General features: G+C 39.4%; 1 protein-coding gene across 15 annotated transcripts; it reads left to right on the top strand.

Moving 5' to 3' along the window:
• The first annotated feature begins 1,817 nt into the window (after nucleotides 1-1,817).
• On the top strand, nucleotides 1,818-27,023 carry RPK1 (receptor-like protein kinase 1). 15 transcript variants are annotated; one of them, XM_087691802.1, is made up of 6 exons: nucleotides 1,818-2,051; nucleotides 2,205-2,390; nucleotides 6,567-7,076; nucleotides 7,322-7,422; nucleotides 23,885-26,041; nucleotides 26,130-27,023. In XM_087691802.1, the coding sequence occupies exon 5, from the start codon at nucleotides 24,432-24,434 to the stop codon at nucleotides 25,455-25,457; it is 1,026 nt and encodes a 341-aa protein (XP_087547928.1). In that variant the 5' UTR covers nucleotides 1,818-2,051; nucleotides 2,205-2,390; nucleotides 6,567-7,076; nucleotides 7,322-7,422; nucleotides 23,885-24,431; the 3' UTR covers nucleotides 25,458-26,041; nucleotides 26,130-27,023. The 15 variants fall into 15 exon arrangements, with proteins under 15 accessions (XP_087547928.1, XP_087547929.1, XP_087547931.1 ...); XM_087691803.1 differs by lacking the exon at nucleotides 6,567-7,076; XM_087691805.1 differs by lacking the exons at nucleotides 6,567-7,076; nucleotides 7,322-7,422 and having other exon boundaries at nucleotides 23,885-24,092; nucleotides 24,169-26,041.

Below are 27,023 nucleotides of genomic sequence, written 5' to 3' on the forward strand. Positions count from 1 at the left end.
GAATGCTTATTTGAGGGCAGTGGTTATATATTAAAGCAACAACATGCATAAGACCTAGGTTGTTAAAACATCTATGAGTTTGTTGTGTGTCGAAGAAATTATCAACACATTTTCTAAAGTGAGGAGTTGTAGTATGCCTCATGTAAGTGCCAAGAGTCAAAGCCTCTTCTCAAATTGAGGAGTTTTCATGGCTTTAATGTCATTATCAAGACCTTTTCTAAAGGGAGGTGCTAGTCGTAGCCCAAGGTAGGAAAAATGAAGAAAGATGCTTGGAAGTGGGCTACATGTAGATGGAGACATATATTTTTTTGGCCATAAAAACTCTAACCAAGTAGCCATATATGATTCTTATAATGTACTCCACCTTTTTTTTGGGGGGGGTCTTGCTACAAACACATGACATAGACCCAACATGCCCCTTATAAAGCCCACAATTAAAATTAATTGCAAAAACATAATTGCGTTTAAGAGTTTACATGTCACTATTTTGTTAGATGCTTGTAGATACTTGTGCCATTAGAGAAGCCCAACCTAGGTTTTGAATTCATGCACCCATAAAACTTAAACCACCATCTAACCAATTGAGCTATGGCTCCATTGGCACACATCAATAATTTGTTGGTCTTGATGTGAGTAATAATGTTTTGCAAACTTTTATCCTCTTTGTGAGTGTTTTTCCAATATTTTTATGCAAAATTTCTTGTTAATTCATAGAGCTTTTAATAAGATGGTTATGTTAATTCATCTTCATTTACTCCTCTTATATGTAAGGGTGGTATCCACTTAATGGCCAAGTCATGCTTTCTTTTATTGTTCACCTACATATTCATTTAAGGATTTTGAGTACTTTTGGCTCTTTTCCTTATGCTTTACGTAACGTACTTACATATGGATTGTGGAAATTTGGAACACAATAAATTCTTGTACTCGTCATATATAGTTGGACCATAGTTGGAAGGGCCTAAAGTGATTCAAAGTCAAGCAAAAGGTAAAGCTGGTCATGTAGTTTAAAAGCTTGTCTACATGCAAGCGTGAGTAATTCTTGTTCCTTTCAACAAATAAGCTCATGGTCTAAGGTTGTGGTACTGAAAATGAAACTCCTCATGTAGTTTAAAAGCTTGTCTACATGCAAGCATGAGTAATTCTTGTTCCTTTCAACAAATAAGCTCATGGTCTAAGGTTGTGGTATGGAAAATGAAACTCCGTGTTGCATGGTTTCATAAATCCAAGGCAATGCGATAGAACTTACTCTAGCAAAAACTTCACCAAAGTCATTGTTTGTTTTTGTATATATAACACTTCTAATAGGTAATTTTGAAAGATTGCATATCCAAAATTTGTAAAGGCTTTTTTGTACAAGTTTCGTCTAAAAAAGCACTCAATATTGTTTAACAATCTAGTTATAGCTTTAAGAACAAAGTAAATGTTGTTGGTGTGTGTACTTATAACTATGTTGAAATGTTGATCATAATGGTCAAGGTGACTAGTATATGGATGTTGAAATGAAATATACACGTTTGTTCAAAGAGCCATATTTCCTCCATTTTGAAAAGGTTTATTGAACATGGAACAATGATATATTGAAAGTGTTCATTATACATCCTTTTTACTAGTGGTAGGTGTAGTGGAAATGTTCCTTGACTTTCCTTCTCCGCAAGAAATGCTTTGACAACTCTCATAAAGGATTGCAAAACTAAGGCCAATTTGGTGGAGGTTCCTTTGTTATTAAATTAGAGCTTACAATAGAGTTGAGGAAGTATCAACGTAAGTGAAGATTCTCTTGTTATTTAACTTGTTAAGTTGTAGGAGCCGTAGAGAGAACAAGGTCATGATGTAGTGGTTTGAGTTTTTGGAGTGTGCGAGTTCAAACCCTTCGACCCGCATCCGTCCCGGGAGGTGTTAAGAGAGAACAGGGTCATGGTGCATAGGTTTGAGTTTTTGGAGTGTGCGAGTTCGAACCCTGCGAACGCGCATATCCCCTGCGACTCCATTCCCGATCCGTCCGTGTCTTCTACCTCACGAGGCTTCATCATGCGCACGAATTGCAATCGGTGCGAATTTCTTCTACCTCACGAGGCCTTTACTGGGATTTCTGCAATTCTTGTCAGGAAGAATGTTCCAGTTCTTTTCTGTTTTTCTTCAATCTGCAATTCTCCTTGCTGGCTTCTGGGGATAATTGATGAAGGCTGATTGGGGATTATCAGGAGGGTGTCAGGACTCGAATCCTTAGCGTGACAGGAATCAAGCCATATATTCAGTCTCGGGTGGGTCAAGAAAACGTCAAGTCTGCTGGTTTCGTCTCTCAATATTGTATGTGGGTTTGCCAGCAGAACATCACACTCTCGTACTTGCTCATGCTTGATGTTGGATAAGCTACATCGTATTTTGCGGTTTGTCATCCAAGAACACCACCTTTTGATGTTTGCTGATGCTTTGTTTTGGATTTACTCTTCTCATGTTGGCTCATGCTTTATCTGGGATTACCGATATAATATGTTTTGGTTTGCCATCACATTTTCATGTTGCTTCACGCGTTATTTTGGATAAGCAGTAGATAATATTTAATTAGCCCTTTAGCCTTTGTTTGTAATTATGACAGAGGATTGAGACAAATCTAGCCAAATCGTTGCATCTTGAAGCTTGTGCTGACTACAGTCCTTGCAAGGTGCCAGAGACTCCTTGTTTCAACACTGGAATCTTGCCTACTCATGATGCAATGTTCCCATTTTCCTCATGAATTAGAAGCAAAGCTTTTGCATTTAGGACTCCCAAATGACATAGTTTGATCTGGAACTCCAAGGATACCACCTTTTAGCATGTGCATGCCCTGGCCCATCAAGCACTCGAGTCTCATATGGAACAGTTATGTTGGAATGGGTTAAACTTTGTTGTCCACTGGTAGGTTGCCACTAGGTTCAGACCTGCTCCTTGCCATCATGTCAAGTATCCCGATTGCTTAGACTTAATAAACTCAATAGACCAACTCCAACAATTTTTGCTGAGGCATATGCTGGGAAACTTCAATATTCTTGCAGTGAATCCAGTGCTGTGAAGTTTCTTATGGATGCTTTGCAGCTACTTGGTAAGGCAGCTGGGCTTCACACACACACTTCCAAACATTGAAGCTATTTAACATGCCTAGCTCCATTAGATAGAATGTGATAAGATATAGTGTGTGATTTAGTTTATCCCATTGGCTGTAAGGTCTCTTAAGAACAGAAATCAAATGGGTGCCATATAACCTTGAAGTATGGGAAGATGGCCACTTGGCCTTCGCATGTCTGGCTTCATGTCAATCAGTTCAAGTTGATGACATATGTTTTCTTTAGGACTGTTGGTCAAATGAACATAAAAATTTCATGCTTCGAGCTATGGAGCTTCTTTGGAAAACCGAGCAAAAAATGCCCCAAAGAATCACAGGGATGAGAAGGTATTGGGTATTCATATATCAAACTTAGAAACATAAGGCAATGAAGCCTGCCTATCCGACTCTCTCATCAGCAATCACAGCTTTGGTAATTTATGATTGCCGCCATATGGGTGAATGTGAAAATTTCAGCCTATGCGATTTGATCACTTCATATTGTAAATGGACTTGGGTGACTTTGAAGGAAGATTCCTAATTTTCACTCACATGGTGTAAGATTGGAAAGATCTGATTTATCATGTGTACTTGGCAGGTATGTCACCCTAGAGCTGCGACTGATGAGTAGAAAAACTACATTAGATCACTTTTTCTGAGTGAACTCTAGCAGTCTAGCAGGCAATAATATCTTTTTTTTCCTATACTGGGCAAGTCTATTCAAGTCTCAAGATGCATTTGATGAATAGTATATTGTGAAATGTACCCCCTAAGATCCATACCACCAGCCTACACCATGCTAGTGTACAACATTGGCCTATGGGCCAAGAGTCCAAGAGTGGTGATCACACAATCATGTGCACAATAGGACTTTAGACTCGATTGTATTAATCTTAAAGTGTCCCTAGTGCATTCACACTAGGTCACTTTAATGGTCACTATGACCAATACTATTAGTGCCCTTTTGGATATCAAAGGATATAAGATTTCCCCCCTTATGAATGATCATTGTCCTCATCAATACCCTTAGGGATCAAGTGGGGAAAAGGACTCTTCAATGAATGTACAGATTGCCAGGTTGCCTCCACCTTTGGGTGATTCTTCCACTTCACTTAATACTTGGGTTAAATGGTTTGACTGGTGGATCGTTTAGTTTTATACTTGAGAAATGATGGAATGTAATGAGTAGTATTTTTCAATTGTGGTACTTCCTTGGTCAAGACTATTACTTCACCTTGCGCCAATTCTCCAACAACCTTATGGAACATTTGATGAACTCTGTTGTATAGAGAAAAATATGACTTGCAAGACATGCCACTAATCTTCTTGGTAATCTAGAAAGGTCTACAGTACCTCAAAGATGACTTATAGCATTTGGCGATTGTTATTGAATTGGAATTCTTTGGGACTTAAAAGGTAAATTCACATGCCCTCTTGAAGCTCTTGAGGAGTACGATTCTAGTTAGCATAAGACATATAATACGATGCTAGGCCATTTTAATACTTTCCTTTGCAATCGTTAACATTTCTTATACATTGTGTACGAATTCAATTGCTAACTTCATTTTTACTCCTTTGAGCTTGATGAAAATAGGTAGTTTTACATTAGTATAAGTGACTATATTCTATAGGCGAATGCTTAGCACTATTATGAATAAGCTCACTTTGTGTAAGATAACCAATCGGATCATCTATGGGAGACATATGTAGACGACATATCCTCTATGGTCTAATTTGTCCTCTCAGTTTGTCCATCGGTCTTAGGATGTTGCGAGGATGACATGGATAATTAGGTTTCCAACTTTTGGAACACCATTTGCCAGAAATAGCTAGTGAACTTAGGGTCATGGTCATTGACTATTTCTTTAGGTAAGCCATAAAGTTTATAGAGATACGTGATAAAGAGACTAGTCAACTCATGGCTTGAGGATGATACAACTTTGTGTATTCATATCAACACCCATGGTTTTGGAATGGAAATTGTTATTGCTACTGATTTTGCATTCTTAGAACATGAGTTTTCCAATAAGTACATCATATCCCCTGCTGAGAGGTGTCCAATGCAATCCATCTTATGTCATGATAGTTATCTATACTTGTCATAATTAAGTTGCTCTAGGATAGGGAGATGAGAGAACATAAAAAATATCTAGATATTTTATGTGAAGAGACCATTTTCAATGAATGGAAAATGAAGGATCTTGCTAGTTATTAGCCTTGGCATGGGTGGGCCGTATCAATGTGTTTGGTTTTGAAATGAGAGTAGACAATATGCCTACTTGTTAGGGTATGGATGGATCTCAACTTACCGCATGGACAATTAATATCGAGTATAGGTATTCAATGATGAGTGACCTTAGTATCGTATGATCGAGCACTTAGAATGATATTGTGTATTAAAAGATTGGGGTTGAAAATAATTTATTTGTGGAGTCATCTTGGATATGATGGCTACAATGTATGGATTTGAGCCATGAGATAGTTATGATCCTAAAGGGAAAATTGCATTGTGCATTTATGCATATGCATTCATGTGAGACATGTAAATAAATGCTCGAACAAAGAAAGAAATCTCAAAAGTGTATGATAAGATTATAGTGAACATAGTAGGGTAAAGCCTCAAAAGAAGAACCACAAAGAAAGAAGACCAAGATGTTTGACCAAAAGAAGTAAGATAAAGAAGAATCAAAGCATAATGATGGAGGTATACCATCTTTGCCATCTAAAAAGAAGCTAACATATCAGTAATTAATAGAATATACAAGAGAAGGGCGGTGTTTTTCTTGTAGAGAAAAAGGACACCTGGTTGGTCAATTTCCTAACAAGGCAAAGAATAAAAACTAGCCCTAAAAGACACCTCAAGCAAGTATTGTACCTACAAAATCCTTATAACAGGATGAAACTTCGTCAGAGAAAATAAAGCTTTTAATAATATGGGGTAAGATTGCTAATCAATATGTTCTCATTCATTTTGATACAGGGTTTACATATCATTATATCCATTGTCGGATTGTTGAAGCTCTACATCTACCAAAGGAGAGGTTTGGAACACTAGAAAGGTCTGGTGCTGCTTTTCAAAGAATAGAGTTTGAAGTTACTTCCATTGTTGGGAAACTACGAACTATGATAGGAGATTATGTAGATAATGAGTTTTGTCATGGGAGATCTTGGTCATTGTGATGTTATATTCAGAATACTTTGGCATAGAAGAATAGATTCAACCATTGATTGGAATAAAAATTTATTTAGATTTTCTTTCAAGAGTAGTAATATATCTTTTAATGTGGGAGTGGAAGGAAATTCTATTCCAATCTTATTCCATGTATACAACTCGTTGATGATTGCTTTAATTTATTTTATGTATAATCTATCATTCTTTGCTCTGAAGGGTTGATGAGATTTGTGTAGTGTGGAGTGCACAATGGGATTGGTTCCATAAACCAATTCATGCTGCTGTGCATATCTTGTCTCTCCTTTGGTGCAGTGAGGAGCGGTACACTAGCGAGGAGTTGGAGGAGGGTTTTATGGAGTACATGAGGTGCCTTACAAGGGATGATCTAGATATAATGAGGAGAGTAGAGGATGATTTGCTGGTATTCCAAAATTATTCTTTTCATTTTGACTGCAGCTAAGCCGAGAGAGATACGACTTCAGCTTGTCTCTTGGTGGAAGAAATACGGCAATTGTTCTCCTACTTTGTTATGTGACTGGTGACTTTTATGTTCTAAATCTTGATAATTTAATATACTATATAACCTAGGTAATAGGTTCTATAATCTATTGCCTACTTAAATGTTGATTTTGCGGCTTGTTCATTAGCAATTATCTAACCTCAATCTCTTAAATTTGAATAGAACACATTGTCATTTACGTTCTTTTGCAAGATTGTACTTCATGGCTTGCTGAGAGAAACTGGAGCACATGGAGCCTCTTTCACACAGAAAAAGGAACAAGCTCATAACTGTCTAGTTGGAGCATTTAGTGTTTTGCCATTGTAATCTCCAGCTTCTTGAGAGAGCCACTCTGTTTCCTCAACCTTCACAAGTAAATTGATAATGAATAGTATTATGTATTATCAACTTTTTAACCTTGATACTTGTCACTGCTTGGAAGTTGAATTGTAAATTGTGATATATATGAACATTGAACATGTTGAATATTATCTCGTATCTTTGTTTTGTTTATCTTTATAAGTGAACGTTGATAAGATTGATATAGAGAATGTGTGTGACATTTCAGAGATACTGCAGGAGGAGCGGGATATCTACTCCATGCTCTATGAGGAGTTATCGGCACCAGTGCATGAGACTCGTGCATAGAGAAAAGCTAGAGCCACTAAAGTGAGAAGCCAACTTAGCATTGTAGACTGTAGTTGCTGGTTGTTCATTGATGTTGATACTTATTACTCAATAGTTACTAGTACCCAGTACTCAGTGCTCACTGGACTTTGGAGTTTCACCTTTAGATAGATTATTCACATGACATAGTTACGTGTATCATTGTATTTTGATTTTACTTATTATGCATCTTGGTTCCACTGTTCTTGATGTCAATTCAGATCATAGATGATTTATGAGTTATAAATTATAATTCATTTTGTTGTCTTAAGTTTTGAAAATAGAGTCTTAATTGTGTTAAGCTATCTTAAGTTTTAACCATTGAGTCTTGACTTTTCACTCCTGAGTTGTGACACGTGCATATTTTATTACAGGAGATTAATTAAATGGTTTGTAGTGGTTGCTAGATCATTGTATAATTTAACTAAGAAAAGAGTGGCATTATGATGGACCAAACTAGAAAAGGAAGCTTTTAAAGCTTTATATCAGCAAATAACCTGTTTTTATTATATTTGATTTGTCAAAATCTTTCTTTGTGCAATGTGATGCTTCATGAGATTGCATTGGCGTAGTCTTAAACTAGGAGGGCCATGTAGTTGCTTATATAAGTAGAATGTTGCAAAATGCAAAAAGGAATGCTACTACCTATGAAAAGGAGTTAATGGCTATCATTCAAGCTTTAAAAGATTGGAAACACTATCTTTTAGGTGGAGAATTTCTCATCAAGACGGACCATGATAATTTGAGATATTTTCTCAACCAACCAAAGATATTTGAAAAGCATATTCGATGGGTCAATTATTTAGCTCAATTTAGCTTTCAAGTACTATATATTCTTGGGAGGCAAAACAAGATAGCAGATGCCCTGCCAAGAAGATCTCAGATTCATGCAGTGTCTTTGATTCATCATACAAATTTCACTAGTATGAGGGACATGTATGCTTTTAATGAAGATTTTAAAATCATTTGGAAGAATTTACAACTTGGTAAAAGGGTAAACTCTTATGTTATTAAAGATGGATTTTTTATAATGGAGAATAAGTTATGGGTTACTAAAGATTTTAGGCCTAAAGTAATGGAAAAATGTTATGCGACACCTTACATGGCTCATCGTGGTATTCTGGCCACAACCAAGGTACTTGAAATATATATTTTTTGGCCAAGTCTTTGATGAGACATTGAGCGATTGATCAAAGAATGTCTTGTGTGCCAAAAGATTAAGTTTGATCGCTAAAAGTCTACAGGGCTTATGCAACCATTTACCAATTCCTAGCCAACCTTGGGAACTTAGTTGCCTTTATATGATGTATGGACGGGTTTGCCCGTATAGTACCGTACGATATTTTTGGTGTATTTTTGCTACCATCATGCGAACAAAAATCGGTTATGTAGCATGATTTTGATGAATTTTCACGGGGGCCCGGGACAGTATTTGGCAAAAAGAGATGAGTTGTGGACTTAGGGCTCATTTGCATACTCTAGTCTCTCTTAAGTCTCACTCTCTTCTCAAGGTTTATCCCCACCCTCTTGTCTCCAAGCACCAACCTTCCATCCCCTCCCTCTTCAAGCATCTTCTCTTTTCCCCATCCCCTCCTTTTTCATTGTTCTTCAAAGTTTCCCCCATCCCCTCCCTCTTGAAGCACCATCTCCCCATCCTATCCCTCTTGGGTCTTTAAGCATCTAAAGCTCTTACTCCTCTTCCTCCCATCCCCTCCCTCATCAAGCATCATTGTGATTACCGATTGGAGTGACAAGTCTCGACTCTCTTCTCTCCATCGGGCCTTGCCTTGATACCTTGGAAGTTGGTATCATGATACGTAAGAAGCATGATGTCATGAGGACATATATTTTTGAAACCTCACTTAACATGTGGATTAATTTTTAATCACATGGTTAAGTAAATGTTACACATGTGAGGTGTAACTGGGGTTAGAGTAAATTTACGAGCTCGGGACCCAAAGAAATCATGAGATATCAAGGCAAAAGTTGCTATAAGCTATGCCGCATAGGTACTTGGTGGTATCTGGTGCTAGTTGTTGACCCAGGTCATTCATTTGGCCATAAGTGTCAGTTGGTGATACTAGAGAAGTAACATTTAATGGTACTTAATGCCAACCTGATGATCAAAGATGGCGCAGAGACACTCGGGAACGGAAGTTGCCTAGCCAATTTAATTAGGGATTTACCACCCATCCATGGAAGGAAGGCTGGTTACACATGAGGCCTTCAGCTTACAAGCCATCCACATGGAGGAGGACACAAAGAAGCCCAACTACTATCATTGGATATGCAAGTATTGCGGAAAAAGCGCTATATAAGTGGTGTGACCTGGCTTTTTTTTTTCATATTTCTAAGATGAGGGGCCAAGTTTTCGTATGCAAGGCGATCCCCTAATACATTGTGGAGGAGATTCTCACTAAGATGAGAGGGGGATCCACTAGAGGAGGAGAAAGTGGCGCATCGATGACGACACCCACACCTATGTCTACTTGTGAGGGAGTCTCAAATGTAGACGCATCTTCAACCGATGTGGGTGAGACCTCCACCATTGGTGGTGCCAACTTTACATCCGCTTCCGGCTCGAGCATTGGCAAAAGGCAAAGATTTGAGGCTCATGCAGTAGTAGAGATGCAATCCTTTCTCTCTCAAGCTCTTGGTCATATGCTTGGATCGGTTGTATTTCTTAGAGAAAGGCAACGACAGGCGGACATTGAGATTGCATGCACGGTGATCGAGTGCAATCTTGCATTTAATGTCCTAAAGCACGAGCAATGGAGAAAGATCATGAGAACCATCACCAATGTGGGCCCATGTGAAGGATGGAGCCGTATTACATAGAATGACATGAGGACGAAGAAGATTGATGAAGAGAAGAAGATGATTGATAAAGTCCTTGATTCTTTTTGGGCCGTATGGATAAAATATGGTTGCTCACCGACGGATGAAGAGACTATAGGAAATGGGGCATTATCAACATACTCGTTTCATGTCCACTCGACACGTTTTTTGTGGGCCGTCGTAGACACTAGCAAGAGAGGAACCAAAATGACTAGATATTCATCTACCGCCACATTCGGTAAGCTATCATTGAGGTATACATTGTCTTTTTAAATTTTAAAGTTGTTGCTTTCATTATTATAAAGTTTAATTAATGTCCCCCTGAAGCTTTTCTTATCATAATTTTGAATTTGTGCCATGTGTGATGTGGGTGTAGGTAGGCCCGTCAAATGTGATGGAAGTTGTTACCGATTGTGCATCCAATTGTTGGTGTATGGGCTGTTTGCTTGAGGCCGAGTTTCCTTCAATAGCATGGACTCCATGTGCAAGTCATTGTTTGGACTTGCTCATGGAGGACATTGGGAAGCTGTAAACGCCCCAAACAACGTAGTATGCTTAACAATTATGAAATTCGCTTGTTTTAGAGATTTAATATAAAAGAGAATGAACACTTAAAGTTGAAAATGAAAATTACTCACAAAATTACAGCCATGAAAATGTAAAAGCAATGGAGACAAGATTGAGGGTTGAAGATGGGCAACCAACCCCCCCTCCCCCCCTCCCCCCCACCACCCTCTCCCCCCCCGGAAGGAATGTATTTCTGCTCAACCCAAGTCCCTTAGGGAAGAGCTTAGTTACAATCAACCTGAGAGTGAGGGGAAGTAATTCTCACTCTCACAAGATCATGCAAAGATATATAAACACACATGCATTATCTATTATGCAATGATAAGAACTGATTTCTTTACAGTATGAGAGAAGAAAGAGGGGAAATCAGCCTTTCTCCATCGTTGATCAGCAGTACATGGATAGGGCTTGCTTCTTGTGGCTAAAATGGAAGAAAGGGCTCGAGAAGGAGGTGCTGTAATGAATTTACAGGCTTGCTGTCTTGTAAAACAGCAGTGATAGAAGAGGGAATATGGAGGAATTTGATAATGGAAAAGTGGGGGAGGATGATGGGGATGGATGGGGCCAGTTTCTGGCTATCTGTGGGTGCTGTACATGAGTTTACAGCAAAGAAAAATGATGCTGAATGAAGAAAAACGAGCTCTTATTTATAGGAGAGGGAAGAGCTAGTACAAAAGGGGAAAGTGGAGTAGCACAAGACAAGTGTCCAACGACATGTCATGAGATGTGACAAGTGGTGGGACACTTGGAAACTTGTGTGATACTTGTCTATTCTCTATAGCCTTTCTTTTTGGGCTAAATACTGTCAAGAATAGAAACAACCAAATTTAGTAAGCACAGTCAGAGTACATAATTTACTATTTTTAGAATGACATCCCTATTTTTTAGGACTAGCATTTTTAGGCTAATTCGAGGCTCCTAAAATTTAGGGATCTCCTAAAATTTAGGGATCCCCCAATATGGGTGTTATATGAAAGCTTTTTCCGTGTACATCGCAAAAACGGTATCAGAATCTTCATATGACTTTCCTATGCAAAGAAATGTGCATTTTAAGCTTTCAGTCCACGCATGGACATTGTACAAGCATTTCATGATCATGCTATCTTGTTGATTGTAATTGTCTGTTTTGGCGGATTTAGCCCACACTTCAAGGCATCAATCCTTTCCGTGTGCGAGTCTAACCCTGATATGCGTGAGTTCTGGTCACAGGGGTCCAATCGGGCAATATAGGTGGAAGTGTGAACTATCTTTTCTCTAATCCACTGCGTATGTCCACCATAACCTGTGACCACTCATCAGTGGCCAGCTCCAATGCACTTTTCTTTATATCTAATTAGTGTAAAGGAAACAAATTTAATAAATCATTATATAGATAAATTAATGAAAAAGGATACAAATTTTGTTTCTATAGAGTTGTGACAGCCCTTTGGCTTTTATTCAACCGTCCTCAGTTGAAAAGCTTTTTGATATGACTGAAGAATGTCTGGGTAATCCTTCATGAATTTTTCATCTATCCACTGTGCATCTGTTGTAGGTAGATTCTTGAATTTTAGTAAGAATTTTCGTGTCACAAGGCCACTTCTCGTGGTTCAATCCTTGTGAAACAAAATCTGTTCAAGTTCCAAGAGTTGCTCTGTTTTTTCAACTTTTGGGAGATCTTCAGTAATGGGTTCCTTTGGTTCTGGTTCTATGTAAGGTTTTAGCAAACTTACATGAAAAGCATTTTGTATTTTTCAATGAGCAGGAAGCTTAAGTCGATAAGAAACTTCATTTATTTTCTCAATCACTTTGAAGGGTCCAAAATATCTACTGGAGAGCTTTGGAAAAGATGAATTTTGACCGGAACCTTGTTTGAGCTTGCTTTTGTCAAACTTTAGCAAGACATATTGATCTTTTTCAAAAGCCAAAGGTCTTCTTCGTTTATCTGCTTGCTTCTTTTGTCGCTCTTGGGCAACTTTGATAGTGGCTCGAACTTGATCCATTGCTGTTTTTAAATCTGAAGCAAACTCATCAGCAGCAAAAATCTTATCTTTAGTGTGAATAATTGGAGGAGGAATCACTTTACCTTGTACTATTTCATTTGGAGCTTTCCCTGTGGATGAGTGCACTGTATTGTTGTAAGCAAACTCCAATAATGGAAGATATTCCTCCCATTGTGACTTATGTTCACTAACATAAGCTTTCAACATATCCAAAAGAGTGAGATTCATCACCTCTGTTTGGCCATCAGTTTGAGTATGAAAAGCTGAGGAGAACTTTAAAGTGGTTCCTAAATTCTCAAATAAAACACGCCAAAAGTTACTTGTGAATTTGGAGTCTCTATCTAAAATGATCTCAGAAGGCATACTATGTAATCTAAAGATATGTTGAATGAAAAGTCTTGCGGCTTGTGCGGAAATCAATGTTTTATGATATGGAATAAAATGTGATTGTTTGCTGAATCGATCAATTATGACCCAAATCATATCATGACCTTGAGGTGTTCTTGGAATACCTGAGATGAAATCCATTGTGATAGATTCCCATGGATCTTTGGGCACTGGAAGAGGTTGTAACAATCCTGGAGTCTTCTGCCTATCATACTTGGATTTTTGGCATACTAGACAAGCCTTAATGAAGTTATGTGTATCTCTTCGTAATGTTGGCCAATAAAAGTAGCGCTCAATTGCACTTAGAGTGGCTGTCCTTCCTCTATGCCCTGCATAAGGGGGTTCATGACTTTCTTTAAGCACCTTTTGTCGAACAGGAAGAGTGACACAAAGGCGATTGTTCATAAGAAGGTAACGGTCTTTGATGGAATAATCTGGATGAGAACCTCCTTACTGTAAATTTAACCAAATTGTTGCAAAATCAGTATCTTCATCATAAGTATTATTCATCGTTTGAAAATCTTCATGATGAGCCACTGTAATAGTTGCAATGCGAGGCACTCTAGAAAGTGCATCAGCAACTACATTTTGTTTCCTTAGAGTGTACATAATTTGAAAATGAAACATAGACAAGAAATTTTCCCATCTTGCATGTTTCTCCTGCAAATGCTTTTGAGTCTTGAAATACTTCAAGCTCTGATGATCAGTTTTAATAAGGAATTCATTGCCTAAAAGATAATGTTTCCATATCTTCAAAGCATGAACCACTGCTAAGAGCTTCTTTTTATAAATGTCATACATTTTCTCCACATCATTTAGACAGCGGCTTTCAAAGGCTACGGCATGGCCTTCTTGATTTAGCACTGCACCAATACAATCACCGCAAGCATCTGCTTCCACCACAAATGGTTTTACCAAATCTGGAATGATAAGAACAGGTCCAGAAGTAAGAGCTGTTTTCAGCCTTGTGAAGTCTGCCTTCTCTTTTTCCTTCCATTGGAAAGAGGTATTCTTCTTTGTAAGGTCATGAAGTGGAGAAGCCATATGTGCAAAATGCTTGATGAAGCGGCGGTAATAAGAGCATAAGCCAAGAAACGATCGCACCTCATGTACATCATGAAGATGAGGCCATTCTTGGATTATCTTGATCTTTTCAGGATCCATCTGAATCCCTTCAGAAGAGATGACATGCCCAAGGTAATTTATTTTATGCATGAAAAATTCACTCTTTTTACCATTTACCAAGAGTTGATTTTATTGAAGTAATTGTAGAACAATCTCCAAGTGCTGATGATGCTCCTCTTCATTCTTGCTAAAGACAAGAATATCATCAAAGAAAGTATTGACATATTGTCGATGCTCTCTAAAGATGCGCTCCATCATTCGATTAAAGGTGGCTGGTGCATTGGTTAATCCGAAAGGAACCACCAAGAATTCATAAAGACCGTATGAAGTGCGGAAAGCAGTTTTGTGTACATCTTGTGGTATTACCCTAATTTGATGATAACCACTCTTTAGATCAATGTGGCTGAAAACCTTTGAGCCTCCTAGATGATCCAAAATGTCGTCAATTCTGGGAATAGGAAACCGATTCTTCACAGTGATTTTGTTGAGGGCTCGATAATCAATGCACATCCTGAATGTGCCATCTTTCTTTTAAACAAGAAGAACCGGTGAACAAAATGGTGAGCTACTTGGCCTAATTAGCCCACGGTTGAGTAGGTCTTCTACTTGCTTTCTGATTTCTTCTTGTTGAGGACGGCTCACATGGTATGGTGCTATATTAGGAGGAGAACTGCGCGGAATAATATCAATATGATGGTCTTCTGGTTTTTCTGGGGGAAGTTGATAAGGAAGATCTTCTGAAAAATAATCTTTATACTTTTCCAAGAGCGGAAGTCGCTCTTGGTTTTCAGCATTCATATTATCTTTTACATCAGTGATATAAAGCAAACAACATTGAACACAATCCTTAATTGTTCTAGAGACTTGCATATGCCTTACCATAGGTATGGTGTCTCCAGAAACTCCAGCTTGGGTCTCGTACTTCTTGTCTTTGTTGGTGAGTTCTACCTTTTTTTTCTGAGAGAAGATGGTTGAATCTACTCTATGATTCCAGGGCATGCCAAGAATCACATCGCAACCATCAAGGTCTCCGATACAGAAGGTATCTTCGTCACTGTAGCCTTGAATTTGAAACTTGAGCTTGCTAATGTAGGGTGTCACAGTCTTCATTGTGTCACCTTCATCGGCATTTAAAGCTTGGCGAACTTCTGCCGGAGTGTCCATCTCTTCATTTTTTAATCCAAGCTCTTTAGCTAATTGCAAGGAAATGACATTTTCATTCATCCCAAGATCTATCAAGAATAGTGCTTGCTTACCTTGTGACTATCCCCAAGCTTTTAATAATTTGCGCATCTTTGGAGTGTGAGTTGTGTTTGCAACTACATCACTGATAGCATTGATTTTCACTGGCGACTTAGGCTTGTTGTCAGAAACCTTGCTTTGTCCCTTGTTTGGACATTGCTTCACTATGTGGCCTGTTTGTCCACATTTAAAGCACTTCCCTTCTTTCATGAAGCACTGATTTTCTTCTTCGGAAAGTTGCTTTGCTTGTGGGTATGCATTGGAGCGAAATTGAGAAGCATTAGGAGGTGCATAGGGCTTCATCTTCTTTTGATTTGATGGCTGCTTTTGCCACTGTTTTTGTCCTTCATTTGGGGCTGAATACTCCTCATCATCAGCTACTCTTTTCTTATCATTCTTTTGGAATGATTTGTTGTCATTGTGCTCCATTTCCCATGTCTCAGCATGGTCAATGAGTTCCCTGAGACTAGAACAATGATAATGATTAAGAGCAATACGAAGTTTAAAATGCAAACCTCCTTGAAACTTTCTAAGATTTTCCGAACTGCTGATCTTCTTGAAATGTTGGACCTTCAAAAGTAGCTCCCAAATTCTCTTGGTATAGTCACCAAGTGACTCATTTTTCCTTTGCCAAAGCCGATCGCATTCCATTTTTACATCTCTTTTGAAATGAACAGGAAGAAATTGGCTTTGTATTATGCGAACAAAGGACTGCCATGATTTTGGGGCAGCATGATCATATTCCAACCCCGTCCACTAAGTATGGGCTAAGTCGGTCAAATGTAAAGCTGTAAACTTAATCTTTTCTTTTTCTTTATACTTGTCACGACCATACAAAATTTGAAATTGACGAATAAACTTTAGAAGAAGATCAGGATTTCGGGAACCATCATACATACTGAACTTGATCTTCTTTTCAAGTTGAGATAGTGACTTAGTCTTCTTCTTCTTCTTATGCCTTCGTCTATACCCGGATCTTGAGGTTGAAGATGATGAAGTGCTTGATGGGGATGAAGATGGAGATGAGGGTGAAGAATATCGACGCCTTTGACGATGATGAGGTCTTCCACGAGAAGGATGTGACTCTTCGTCACTAGAAGAGGGTCCATCAGAGTAGGCGCCAGATGACTTTGAAGAAGAGGATGAGCTTCGACGCGATCTCTTTCTTTGTCTTGAAGTAGAATGGGACTGCCTCTTAGAAGTAGTTGGACTTCTTGATCGGCTCCTTTCATTGGTATGGCTTTGTCTCCTTGAAGCAGATGGGCTTCTTTCCTTGAATTCTTTGGGATTCTCAACTTTTTCTAGTTTGAGAAGTTGCTCACAAATTTACTGATTCTCCTCTCTAAGACTTTGAATGGCTTGAAGGATAGCACTCGACTGATCCATTGAGACTCTAAGAAAAATATGCTCAAGCACTCAATGCAAGGGCTGAAAACAAACAAACTTATAATTGTAAGCACTACCAGTGTTGGGGTGAGGATCGAGCCAAAGCTCTGATACCACTGTAAACGCCCCGAACAACGTAGTATGCTTAACAATTATGAAATTCACTTGTTTTCGAGATTTAATATAAAAGAGAATGAACACTTAAAGCTGAAAATGAAAATTACTCACAAAGTTACAGCCATGAAAATGTAAAAGTAATGGAGACAAGATTGAGGGTTGAAGATGGGCAACCCCCCTGGAAGGAATGTATTTCTGCTCAACCCAAGTCCCTTAGGGAAGAGCTTAGTTACAATCAACCTGAGAGTGAGGGGAAGTAATTCTCACTCTCACAAGATCATGCAAAGATATATAAACACACATGCATTATCTATTATGCAATGATAAGAACTGATTTCTTTACAGTATGAGAGAAGAAAGAGGGGAAATCAGCCTTTCTCCATCGTTGATCAGCAGTACATGGATAGGGCTTGCTTCTTGTGGCTAAAATGGAAGAAAGGGCTCGAGAAGGAGGTGCTGTAATGAATTTACAGGCTTGCTGTCTTGTAAAACAGCAATGATAGAAGAGGGAATATGGAGGAATTTGATAATGGAAAAGTGGGGGAGGATGATGGGGATGGATGGGGCCAGTTTCTGGCTATCTGTGGGTGCTGTACATGAGTTTACAGCAAAGAAAAATGATGCTGAATGAAGAAAAACGAGCTCTTATTTATAGGAGAGGGAAGAGCTAGTACAAAAGGGGAAAGTGGAGTAGCACAAGACAAGTGTCCAGTCTCATGTCATGGGATGTGTCAAGTGGTGGGACACTTGGAAACTTGTGTGACAAGTGTCTTGACACTTGTCTCTTCTCTATGGCCTTCCTTTTTGGGTTGAATACTGTCAAGAATAGAAACAACCAAATTTAGTAAGCACAGTCAAAGTACAGAATTTACTATTTTTAGAATGACATCCCTATTTTTTAGGACTAGCATTTTTAGGCTAATTCGAGGCTCCTAAAATTTAGGGACCTCCTAAAATTTAGGGATCCCCTAATATGGGTGTTATATGAAAGCTTTTTCCCTGTACATCGAAAAAACGGTATCAGAATCTTCATATGACTTTCCTATGCAAAGAAATGTGCATTTCAAGCTTTCAGTCCACACATGCACATTGTACAAGCATTTCATGATCATGCCATCTTGTTGATTGTAACTGTCTGTTCTGGCGGATCTAGCCCACACTTCAAGGCATCAATCCTTTCTGTGTGCGAGTCTAACCCTGATATGCGTGAGTTTTGGTCACAGGCGCCCAATCAGACCATATAGGTGGAAGTGTGAACTATCTTTTCTCTAACCCACTGCGTGGGTCCACCATAACCTGTGACCACTCATCAGTGGCCAGCTCCAATGCACTTTTTTTTATATCTAATTAGTGCAAAGGAAAAAAAATTAATAAATCATTATATAGACAAATTAATGAAAAATGATACAAATTCTGTTTCTATAGAGTTGTGACAGAAGCTCAAATGGATGAAGAGGGTGGCGCATAAGGCTACATTAGTCATCACCTCTTCACGGTGCTTGAGTCGAAGAAGCCTTCTTCAACTTGCTTTGCTTATATGTGGTTGCAATTGGAACCTTTATGAGGTGCAGTTCGTCTTACAAGATGGTAGTGTCCACTCTATGGAATGAGTGGGATGAGCATGAGATAGAGGAGGCGAAAGCCATGCAACGCTTGTGTCTCAATGAGCAGTTCTTCTAGTAGAGGGTCCGTGGGATCGTGATTACCATGACTTCCTTTTATAGGGTGTTAGGTATGAGTGATTGCGAGGGGTCCATCATGGGCCTTCTATTTGTAGATGAGTGGATCCTCCCAAATTAGGATTTGGCTTATGGGGCATAGAGACTCTCTAGGACAACACACAGTTTAATGAAACTTATTTACATGTTTTGGAGTTGCTTTGAAGAGCTAATCAGTTTCTAATTCATTTTTCAGCTCAATAGGTGTGTGCTTCTTTTTTTGGGGATCTGCACCAACTTGAAATCTTTGACTACTATCCTTTGGGTAGTAATCTTGGTGAGTGGACTCGTATGCCAAAGGTGTTGTTTGAGGTACATTAAGAGCATTTGAGCTTGTTCCTTCTTCTCTCAAATATCTCATCCTTATGAGCTCATAGTACTCTTGAGTAAGTTCATACAATCATTTTTTTGATTTCCATTTCTTCAAGGTTGAGGGTGGAGAGCTTGAGTATCTATTATGATAAATTACGATAGTTTTTGATTATTTAAACTTCTAATATAGTGGCCAACTCCTTGACTTTTCCCAAGCTTTAGTGATTTAGAGTTGTTGGGTCTTCTAAGAAAGTTTTCAAGATCTTCAATTTCAACTTGCATAAGAAACAAAAAAGTTTTCCTTATCAATAGATGAAAATCTTAAAGTCATCTTTTCATTAAGCACAACAAAACTCTACTATTAAGCCTAGGAAGGTCTTGGAAATACCTTTAATAAAGAAATGCTTGAACAGAGAATGAAAACTCAAAAGAGTACGATAAGAGCACAATGAACACAATAGACCTCAGAATGAATGGAGAATGAATGAATAAATAGACTATACTGATATGAGTACAATGAGCTTTAAAATTGCATGTCTTGGGTGGAGTGGGAAGGAGGGGAGCTGGAAGAGGAGTCAGAGACGCTGATGACATCCTTGAGAGAGTGTTGTTGCTTGAACAGATCTTGAAACGCAGCAGGCAGTCTTTGAATGTGATCAGCTGCTCTAAACACTAGTCAGAGTGATGAATCTGTCTGGAATGGGCTGAGATCAGAGGGCAGCAGCAGGGCGTCTGCTGGGCAGTCAAACACAGTGGCAGCAGCTCCAAAATGCAGGCTGAAGACTGAAATACTGACTTGCTGTGTGGACAACTGCTCCTGGAGGTGGTATGGATTATGCAGAGTAAAAACATGGCTGCTGTTGGTGCAGCCACCTGCTCCAAACTGGGGGTGGCAGCTGCACAATGAAAACACAGTTGTCGGTGATGATGAACAGCTCCGTATGATGCCAAGGAAGGCAAGCAACAGCTGCAAAGAGGATGCTCAGCAGTAGAAGGCTGGAGAACACTCCATGAATTGTGATATCTGCTAGCAGGGGTGTGGACAGCAGTGCAATGTAGGCAGCAGCTGATGACTGAAAGAAACTGATGAGGATGACAAGTGACTATGCAGCCCATCTATTTATAGATGAGGAACCAACCAAAGTTTATGAGACAGAAAAACTTTGTAGCATTTTGAGTTTTGGAGCTGTTCAAATGAGCTAATCAAGTTGTTAGTGTGTCTACATCTTTTTTAGCTTAACATGACCTACGTGGGTCTGGCTACAGGTTATGGGTTAGTTGGAGTGGTTAAGTTGGTAGTAACTCCAAACTCATTGCGCATTGTTTTGTGGGATGGGGGAGTTATTAGGGATCCCTATTTTGGGTCCTAGGGGCTGTAGAGGCGGCTCTTGGTTAAGGGGTCCCAAGGGCCGGAGGCTATGCCCTTGGCTTGATGGTAAAGGGATATTCTTTGGAATAGTCTTAGATGACTAGCAAAGGTTAATGATATGGTATGTTCGTCATGCCAACCTACCACCTTAAGAGACCCTCCTAGAACCATCATCCATCCGTTCACCTGGCCAAAGTTCATCCAGCATGCTTTAAGCTCTCCACCCAGAATTTGTCTAGATTGCCATCTAAACTTCATTGTGGAAGTGCTTGGGTGGACAAAGCTATCATTGTATCACTTTGTTTGCAAATAAATAAAGAAATTTCAGTTCTTTAATTTGCTGTGTACCCTCTTTTCTTTCCTCAGATTCTATTTGCTGTGCCATGTAATTTTACATGTTTGTGAATGGAAGATTAGGATTTCTTGTGATGAATATGCAAAAACCCTTATGATGCATAAACGTCAATTTGTGACCAAGTTGGTCTCTTTGGATTTTTGCAATTACTAAGCATCTTAGTTTTGGGTTTTCCTAGAATGACTACATTTAAACTAGAAGTTGAGATATGCAGGCTGTAGACAAAAACTAGGGAATGAAACTTTGAGTTAAAGGTGCCATAAGGGAGCCATCATCCTTCCCATGTCCCATGGTTTTTTCTGATTGCAACTTTGCCTGCCCTCTCTAGCTAAGAGGATTTGCCTTGGGCTTCACTCAGCTAGGGCAAGTCTGTTTGCAGCCATGCCATGATCAAAGAGTCCTACCTCACGTTTCTTTAGTACTTAGGCCTATGTGAACATTGTTTTTATAAACTTGGGTTATTTATTGCTCCATTTTTCCCACATGATGTTATCCACTGCATCATTTTCAACAGACGAGGCTATGGTAGCCCAAGTCTACTCTTGTCCTTGTAGAAATTGTCTAGAGATTGGTCTGCTCCATTCTTAGCCCTTGGGATGTTTGTTTGTGATAAATTGTCTAGTTAGGCCCTTGGGAAGCTGAGGTTTTCCTTCTTTGAAAGAAGACATGGCATAAGGGAAGATAACTACAGTCTACAAACAAAAGTAAAGGAAATTAGAAGAGTTTTTTAAAGGGGAGTGTTATACCAAAATGATATAATTGATAGTTGATGACTATCCAATGGATTCCAACCTTGTGCTTGTACAAACATGAAAGGTGATCTGGACAAATCTTGGATGGAGGACATTGAGCATAGAAGTGTGAGTGATCCATAGCTATGATAGTTTGGAGGGCAGCCCAAATGTATGTAGTGCTGGAGTGCCGGAGGTTGGTTACTCATAGAAAAATGCAGTTGGTTGAAATAGACTAGTTGCCAAGCAGTCTCACCCACCTATTGGTCACTGCTACCTATGGCAATCTAGGGAATAGTGCTATATTTTTGGGCTAGGCCCCTGGACCATTGCCAGGCCGGGGGACCATTGGCTCCCCATGGGATCCCTTAGCCAATGCTAATGTTGTAAACCTGATGATAGGGGCCCTTGATGACTCACCACCCAATGCATGGAGTGTTAGGTGTATATTCCACTACCTTAATGCATTTACTCTTTCTCACATGACCAATAGTCAAATCCACATGGGCCATCTTATAACCATTTAGTCTGCAAGCTTACACCCCTTCAAATGTCCAAACTACAACATTACCAATATCCAGTGCCCATCATTGCTTCTCATTTGGAGGCTTGACAGCATTGGGCACTTGAGAATAGGCAAGTAACTGAGAGGCTTGCATTGAGAAACCTCCAACAGTCTCAACCATGTGGAAATGTGTTTGCTTGATTTGTTTAGGGATTTGGGATTTTGAGGTGACCTTTGAGGAAGATAATTTTCATCCCATTTCTCTTGTTTGCTTTGTTTGCCATGGCTGATAATTTTGGCCAACAGCATTCAACATTATAATTCAGAGACTTGAGGGGAAGAAGAGATAAAGGTGGGGAGTTGTCTCTTGTTGATGAGGGGAATAGTCCCTTGCCACTTTGATGCCTTGTTCTTATATCTCTATTGTCCATATCTTTTTCTGTTAGTTGCGTTTGTTATTCATGACGTGCGGTTAGAGATATTAAAGACCTTTCATGCAGTCTCTGTAAAGTTTTATTCATATATAAGGTTAGGCTCTTTCTTCTATTGAGAATAAGACAATTCAGGAATCAGGAGTCCAGAGAGGTTTTTGCGTAGGAATCCTGGCTGGTCAATTCATTCAGGTTCTGAGGGAGGACATGGGACACTTGATCATGTTTCAATACCATGCAAAGAGAAAGAGAACCTTCAGCTCCTAGAGCCCTATGTTTGAAGAAGAAGACTCCCCAAAGAAGACTTTTCTCTGAGCAGAGAATTTCCTAGGGTTTGCAACCCATTTATTTTGTCTAAGGGCATTGCAACCCATTTGGAGAGCTTCAGAAATAGCTACAGATTTGGAAAGCTTCAGAATAGTTATAGCTTATCTGCTAGCAAAAGGGACATTGACTGATGAGACGACCAAAGGTAAGTTAGTTAGCACATGGAAAACTCAAAAAGCCTCTCAAAATTGCATTCGATGCCTCTTAAATCTGGACCTGTGATCTCCAAATAATTCTTAAGCACTATTTCTCTAAGTGGCAACCCTAAGCACCGTCTCTCTTGGAAGTCTTTTTACCTTATCATGTACAACTGAACAGGACCTTTGTAGTAGGTTTAAACTTTGCCTCCCACAGTAACACACCCAGAATAGTTCAAGTTTCAGTCCTTATGAGTAATTCATAAGGATTTTTGTGAGTGTCATTCCTTTCTCAAGGAGGCTGGAATATTTGAATATTTGGAAGTTCTTTATTGGGATCTTGCATATAACTTCCTATATATTGAATGTGCCATTGCTCCAGATTGTAGGAAACTTTGGCTTGAAACAGGCTGTTGAGAAGCTTACTGGTTCTTTTTTTCGGGAACCCTTACAAATTGCTAGTCATCCATCTGTCATTTAACAATACATTTCCATCATTGAACCAATGCCTATAAAGAGCTAGAGCCTACACTGGGAAGATAAACTTCTATCTGGTAATTTACCTAGGGTGTTTGGCAATGATTACATTTGGAATCATTTGTGGTATAAATGAATGCTTTTTTGGGCCGACATCTTTTGATATTTTGTTATTTTGGTCAAATGCTTTAGATTTTTTAGGTTTTGAGGAATGCTGGAGTTGAAATCTTCCTTCACAGCTTAGTAACTGCTGAAATCCATAGCTGACTATTCTGACAAAGCATTTGAGTACAAACTTAACAGTGGCACCCTCTGGATGAGCCTAAGGATGCCTTTAGCAGCACTTAAAGGGTGAAACATAAGTATTTGTCTGCAATTTTAGCTGGTCCTTAACCTTGCCAAGTAATCCTGAGGTTTTCAACTCTGTTTGAAGATCTTTGACTTGGGTTTTTGCTGCAGTGCTTGCAAACTGTTAAAGAGGATTTGAGGTTTTCAACTCTGCTTGAAACTCTGTCTTGGGTTTTCGCTACAATGCTTGAAAACTGTTAAAGAGGATTTGAGTATCTGGATATAAATAAAAGGGGATCTTTCAAGTCGACTTCCTGCCAGCCTATGGCTGCATTTGATTAGTGCCATTCTCTTTGGGAGTCTGTAAGTGGCCACCAAGGTACAAACCTGTTCCACTACACTGACCTGTAATTTAGGAGCTTTGTTACCAGATGATCTTGGCTTGGTTATTACAGGATGTCCATCTCTACATGCTGAGCTTTTACAGTGGCAGTCCACTAAGTAAATGGCTAGATTGGTCTTCTTGTCGGGGTATGCATATGATGATTGTGAGCAATCATTCTTGTCCATATGCTGAGAAAATTGTGGTGCTGTGCATGCCATACAGAAGCAATGAATTGAGTTCAGTTGTGCATCTGCCCTTCTGCCGTCTTTGCCCCCGCCACAGGGAACTTTGCTGCATATTCAAGATCAGAGTGTGGCAAAGAAATCCCAGAGCATGATCTCTCTCTTGATTGCAACCATAACATCAGGTTGTGCTATTGCTACTGTAATGGCTCTGCTTGCTCTCTTGTACCGATGTGCAAGAAAAAAACATTTTGACAGACGATACCCATCAGAAAGGAAAGACTTGGTTCTATTCAGGCAATTTGACATCCGGCTGACATACAGTAATATTGTTGCAGCAACTGGAAATTTCAGTTTGAACAATCTTATCGGCACTGGTGGTTTTGGATCAACATACAAAGCAGAAATTGGGCCGGGTTGGTTTCTTGCAGTCAAAAAGCTTTGTGTCCAGAGGTTCCGGGCAACACAACAGTTTGAGGCAGAGATACGCACTTTAGGGAGGATGCAACATCCACATCTGGTGACACTTATAGGGTATCATGCCAGTGATTCTCAAATGTTTTTGATTTACAATTACTTGCCAGGGGGGAATCTGGAAAGCTTGATACATGACGGAGGGAGAAGGTTTGTGAGTTGGAAGGAGAGATTGAAGATTGCTATTGATACTGCTCAAGCATTACTCTACCTGCATGATGAGTGCTCACCCAGAGTACTTCACCGAGACATTAAGCCCAGCAATGTTCTTTTAGACAACAACCTGAATGCATTTCTCTGTGACTTCGGCTTGGCAAGGGTTTCTACTACATCAGATACAACGACCACAGATGTATTTGGCACCTATGGGTATGTTGCTCCTGAGTATGCACTGTCTTGCCGCTTATCCCGCAAGGCAGATGTCTACAGCTATGGCGTCCTCCTCTTAGAGCTGCTCTCTGGAAAGAAATCACTTGATCCTTCTTTTGCAATTTATGGCCATGGTTTTACCATTGTTGCATGGGCATGTGAATTGCATGAAAAAGGAATTGTGTCAACGTTTTTTGCTCCTGGGTTATGGGATACAGCACAACATTCAGAATTGCACGCAGTTTTAGACGTTGCTATCAGATGCACCAAGGTCTCTGTTTTAGACAGGCCATCAATGAAGCAGGTTGTTCATTCACTAAAAGCCCTGCAGTAAGCAATCTCTCAATAAGTTACAGGAATATAAGCAATGGTGAAGAGTAGATGATGGTTTGTACTGTTTAGAATCTTAATTTCGAGTAGTCAAAGGAAGAAGTCAAAACCAAGCTTAACAAACTAATGATTGCTGATGCCCTACCAAACGTACTTTTCAAAAGTTAAAATCTAAAGACTTGGCAAGAGAGTGAGCAAAGAGGATGATAGTTGGGACAGGACCAGAAATCACAATTTGTGCATTGTTGATTTGACTCAGAAAATTTTGGGAGAAGCTTCAAACTGCTCTGGTGTATGGTTAAGGTCTCTTTTTATGCAAGATCCGTCCAGTAGAGACAAGTAACTTGGTTTTATGGAAAATGTTGTCAATCCTTGTTAAGAGACTCTATAGCAGCATAATCAGAAAGGAAGGTGTTCAACATGATAGGGCCATGTTGTATTCTTCCACCCTGACAGGGTACCCCTCCTGGATGAGAGAGTGTTTCCAAGATGGATCAGCAGCAGCAAGTGCTCACTGAGGCAAGTCATTATCAAGATTTCAACGAGTAGGGCTGGTTCAGATAATGCATATGGATGCGTCACCCAACTGTAAGTCCATCTCTATGTTATGTGAATACATTAACTGACATGTTTTCCTTTGCAAGTACAAAGCTGAATGAAGTGGTATACATGGCAGATTAGATGGTCGAGTAGCGGCCATTCAATCCTTGTCACCCACCACTCACGACTGATGATGTTGCCTCTTTCCCAACATTTCAAGGGTGGAAGTGTTGAGCTTCTGCTGGATATACTCTATACCAATAAAAGAGGCAGCCAGGTCGAAAGTTTGCCCCTGCACTCAAATCTTTTGTGTCATAGCATGAATCGACCCTTACCAAATCAGTTACCAGACCCAGCAGATGTTAGAGCTGTACAGCTCAAACCTGTAAGGCATGTTCCTCAAGTATTTGGGACTGGGAGTAAGATCAAGAAGGGTCTGAAGTATTGGGACCAACTAATTTGAACTGGTGGGGGCCTCTGAACTACAAGCCTGCTCATATTGGATGGTGATTCTGAATGCATGAGATTCCTGCTAATATCTTAGATTCACATGTGATTGTGGTTAGAAGTTTACCTTCCAAATTCAGGTCAGGAGAGACGACCTTGCACGCAAGGCATATGGATTTTTGTGACATTGGAGCAAAATTGCTGAATCCTAATCAACAGAATATGTGATCAACCAGGGGTATAATCACAGAACATGTGACTAATCAGGGGTCAACCAACAATTCAGCAGACTTATTGTAATTCACAAAATCACATGAGTGCCCGCAATGAGATCAAGGGATATGTACACTGAATCTAATCACAACCAAAAATGACCCGAGGTATTGTAATTGACACTGTAAGATGATTATGTATTATAAGGGAAGTCATCATTAAGATCATATAGGTGGGTCATGTTTACTTACCTTTCTTTGTTGAAATCATGAACTATGATCTTAAAAGATGACTAAGCCCACATTGTGGAATTAACACTATAAGATGATTATGTGACAATAAGGGAAGTCACCATTAAGATCATATAGAT

The sequence above is a fragment of the Lygodium microphyllum genome, chromosome 13 (assembly GCF_053477565.2).
Source record: "Lygodium microphyllum isolate KBCC chromosome 13, Lygodium_microphyllum_v1.1.10, whole genome shotgun sequence".
Lineage (NCBI taxonomy): Eukaryota > Viridiplantae > Streptophyta > Polypodiopsida > Schizaeales > Lygodiaceae > Lygodium > Lygodium microphyllum.

Coding starts and splice junctions, on each gene's coding strand:
- RPK1 (XM_087691802.1), top strand. CDS start 24,432: ATGATCTCTCTCTTGATTGCAACCATAACATCAGGTTGTGCTATTGCT.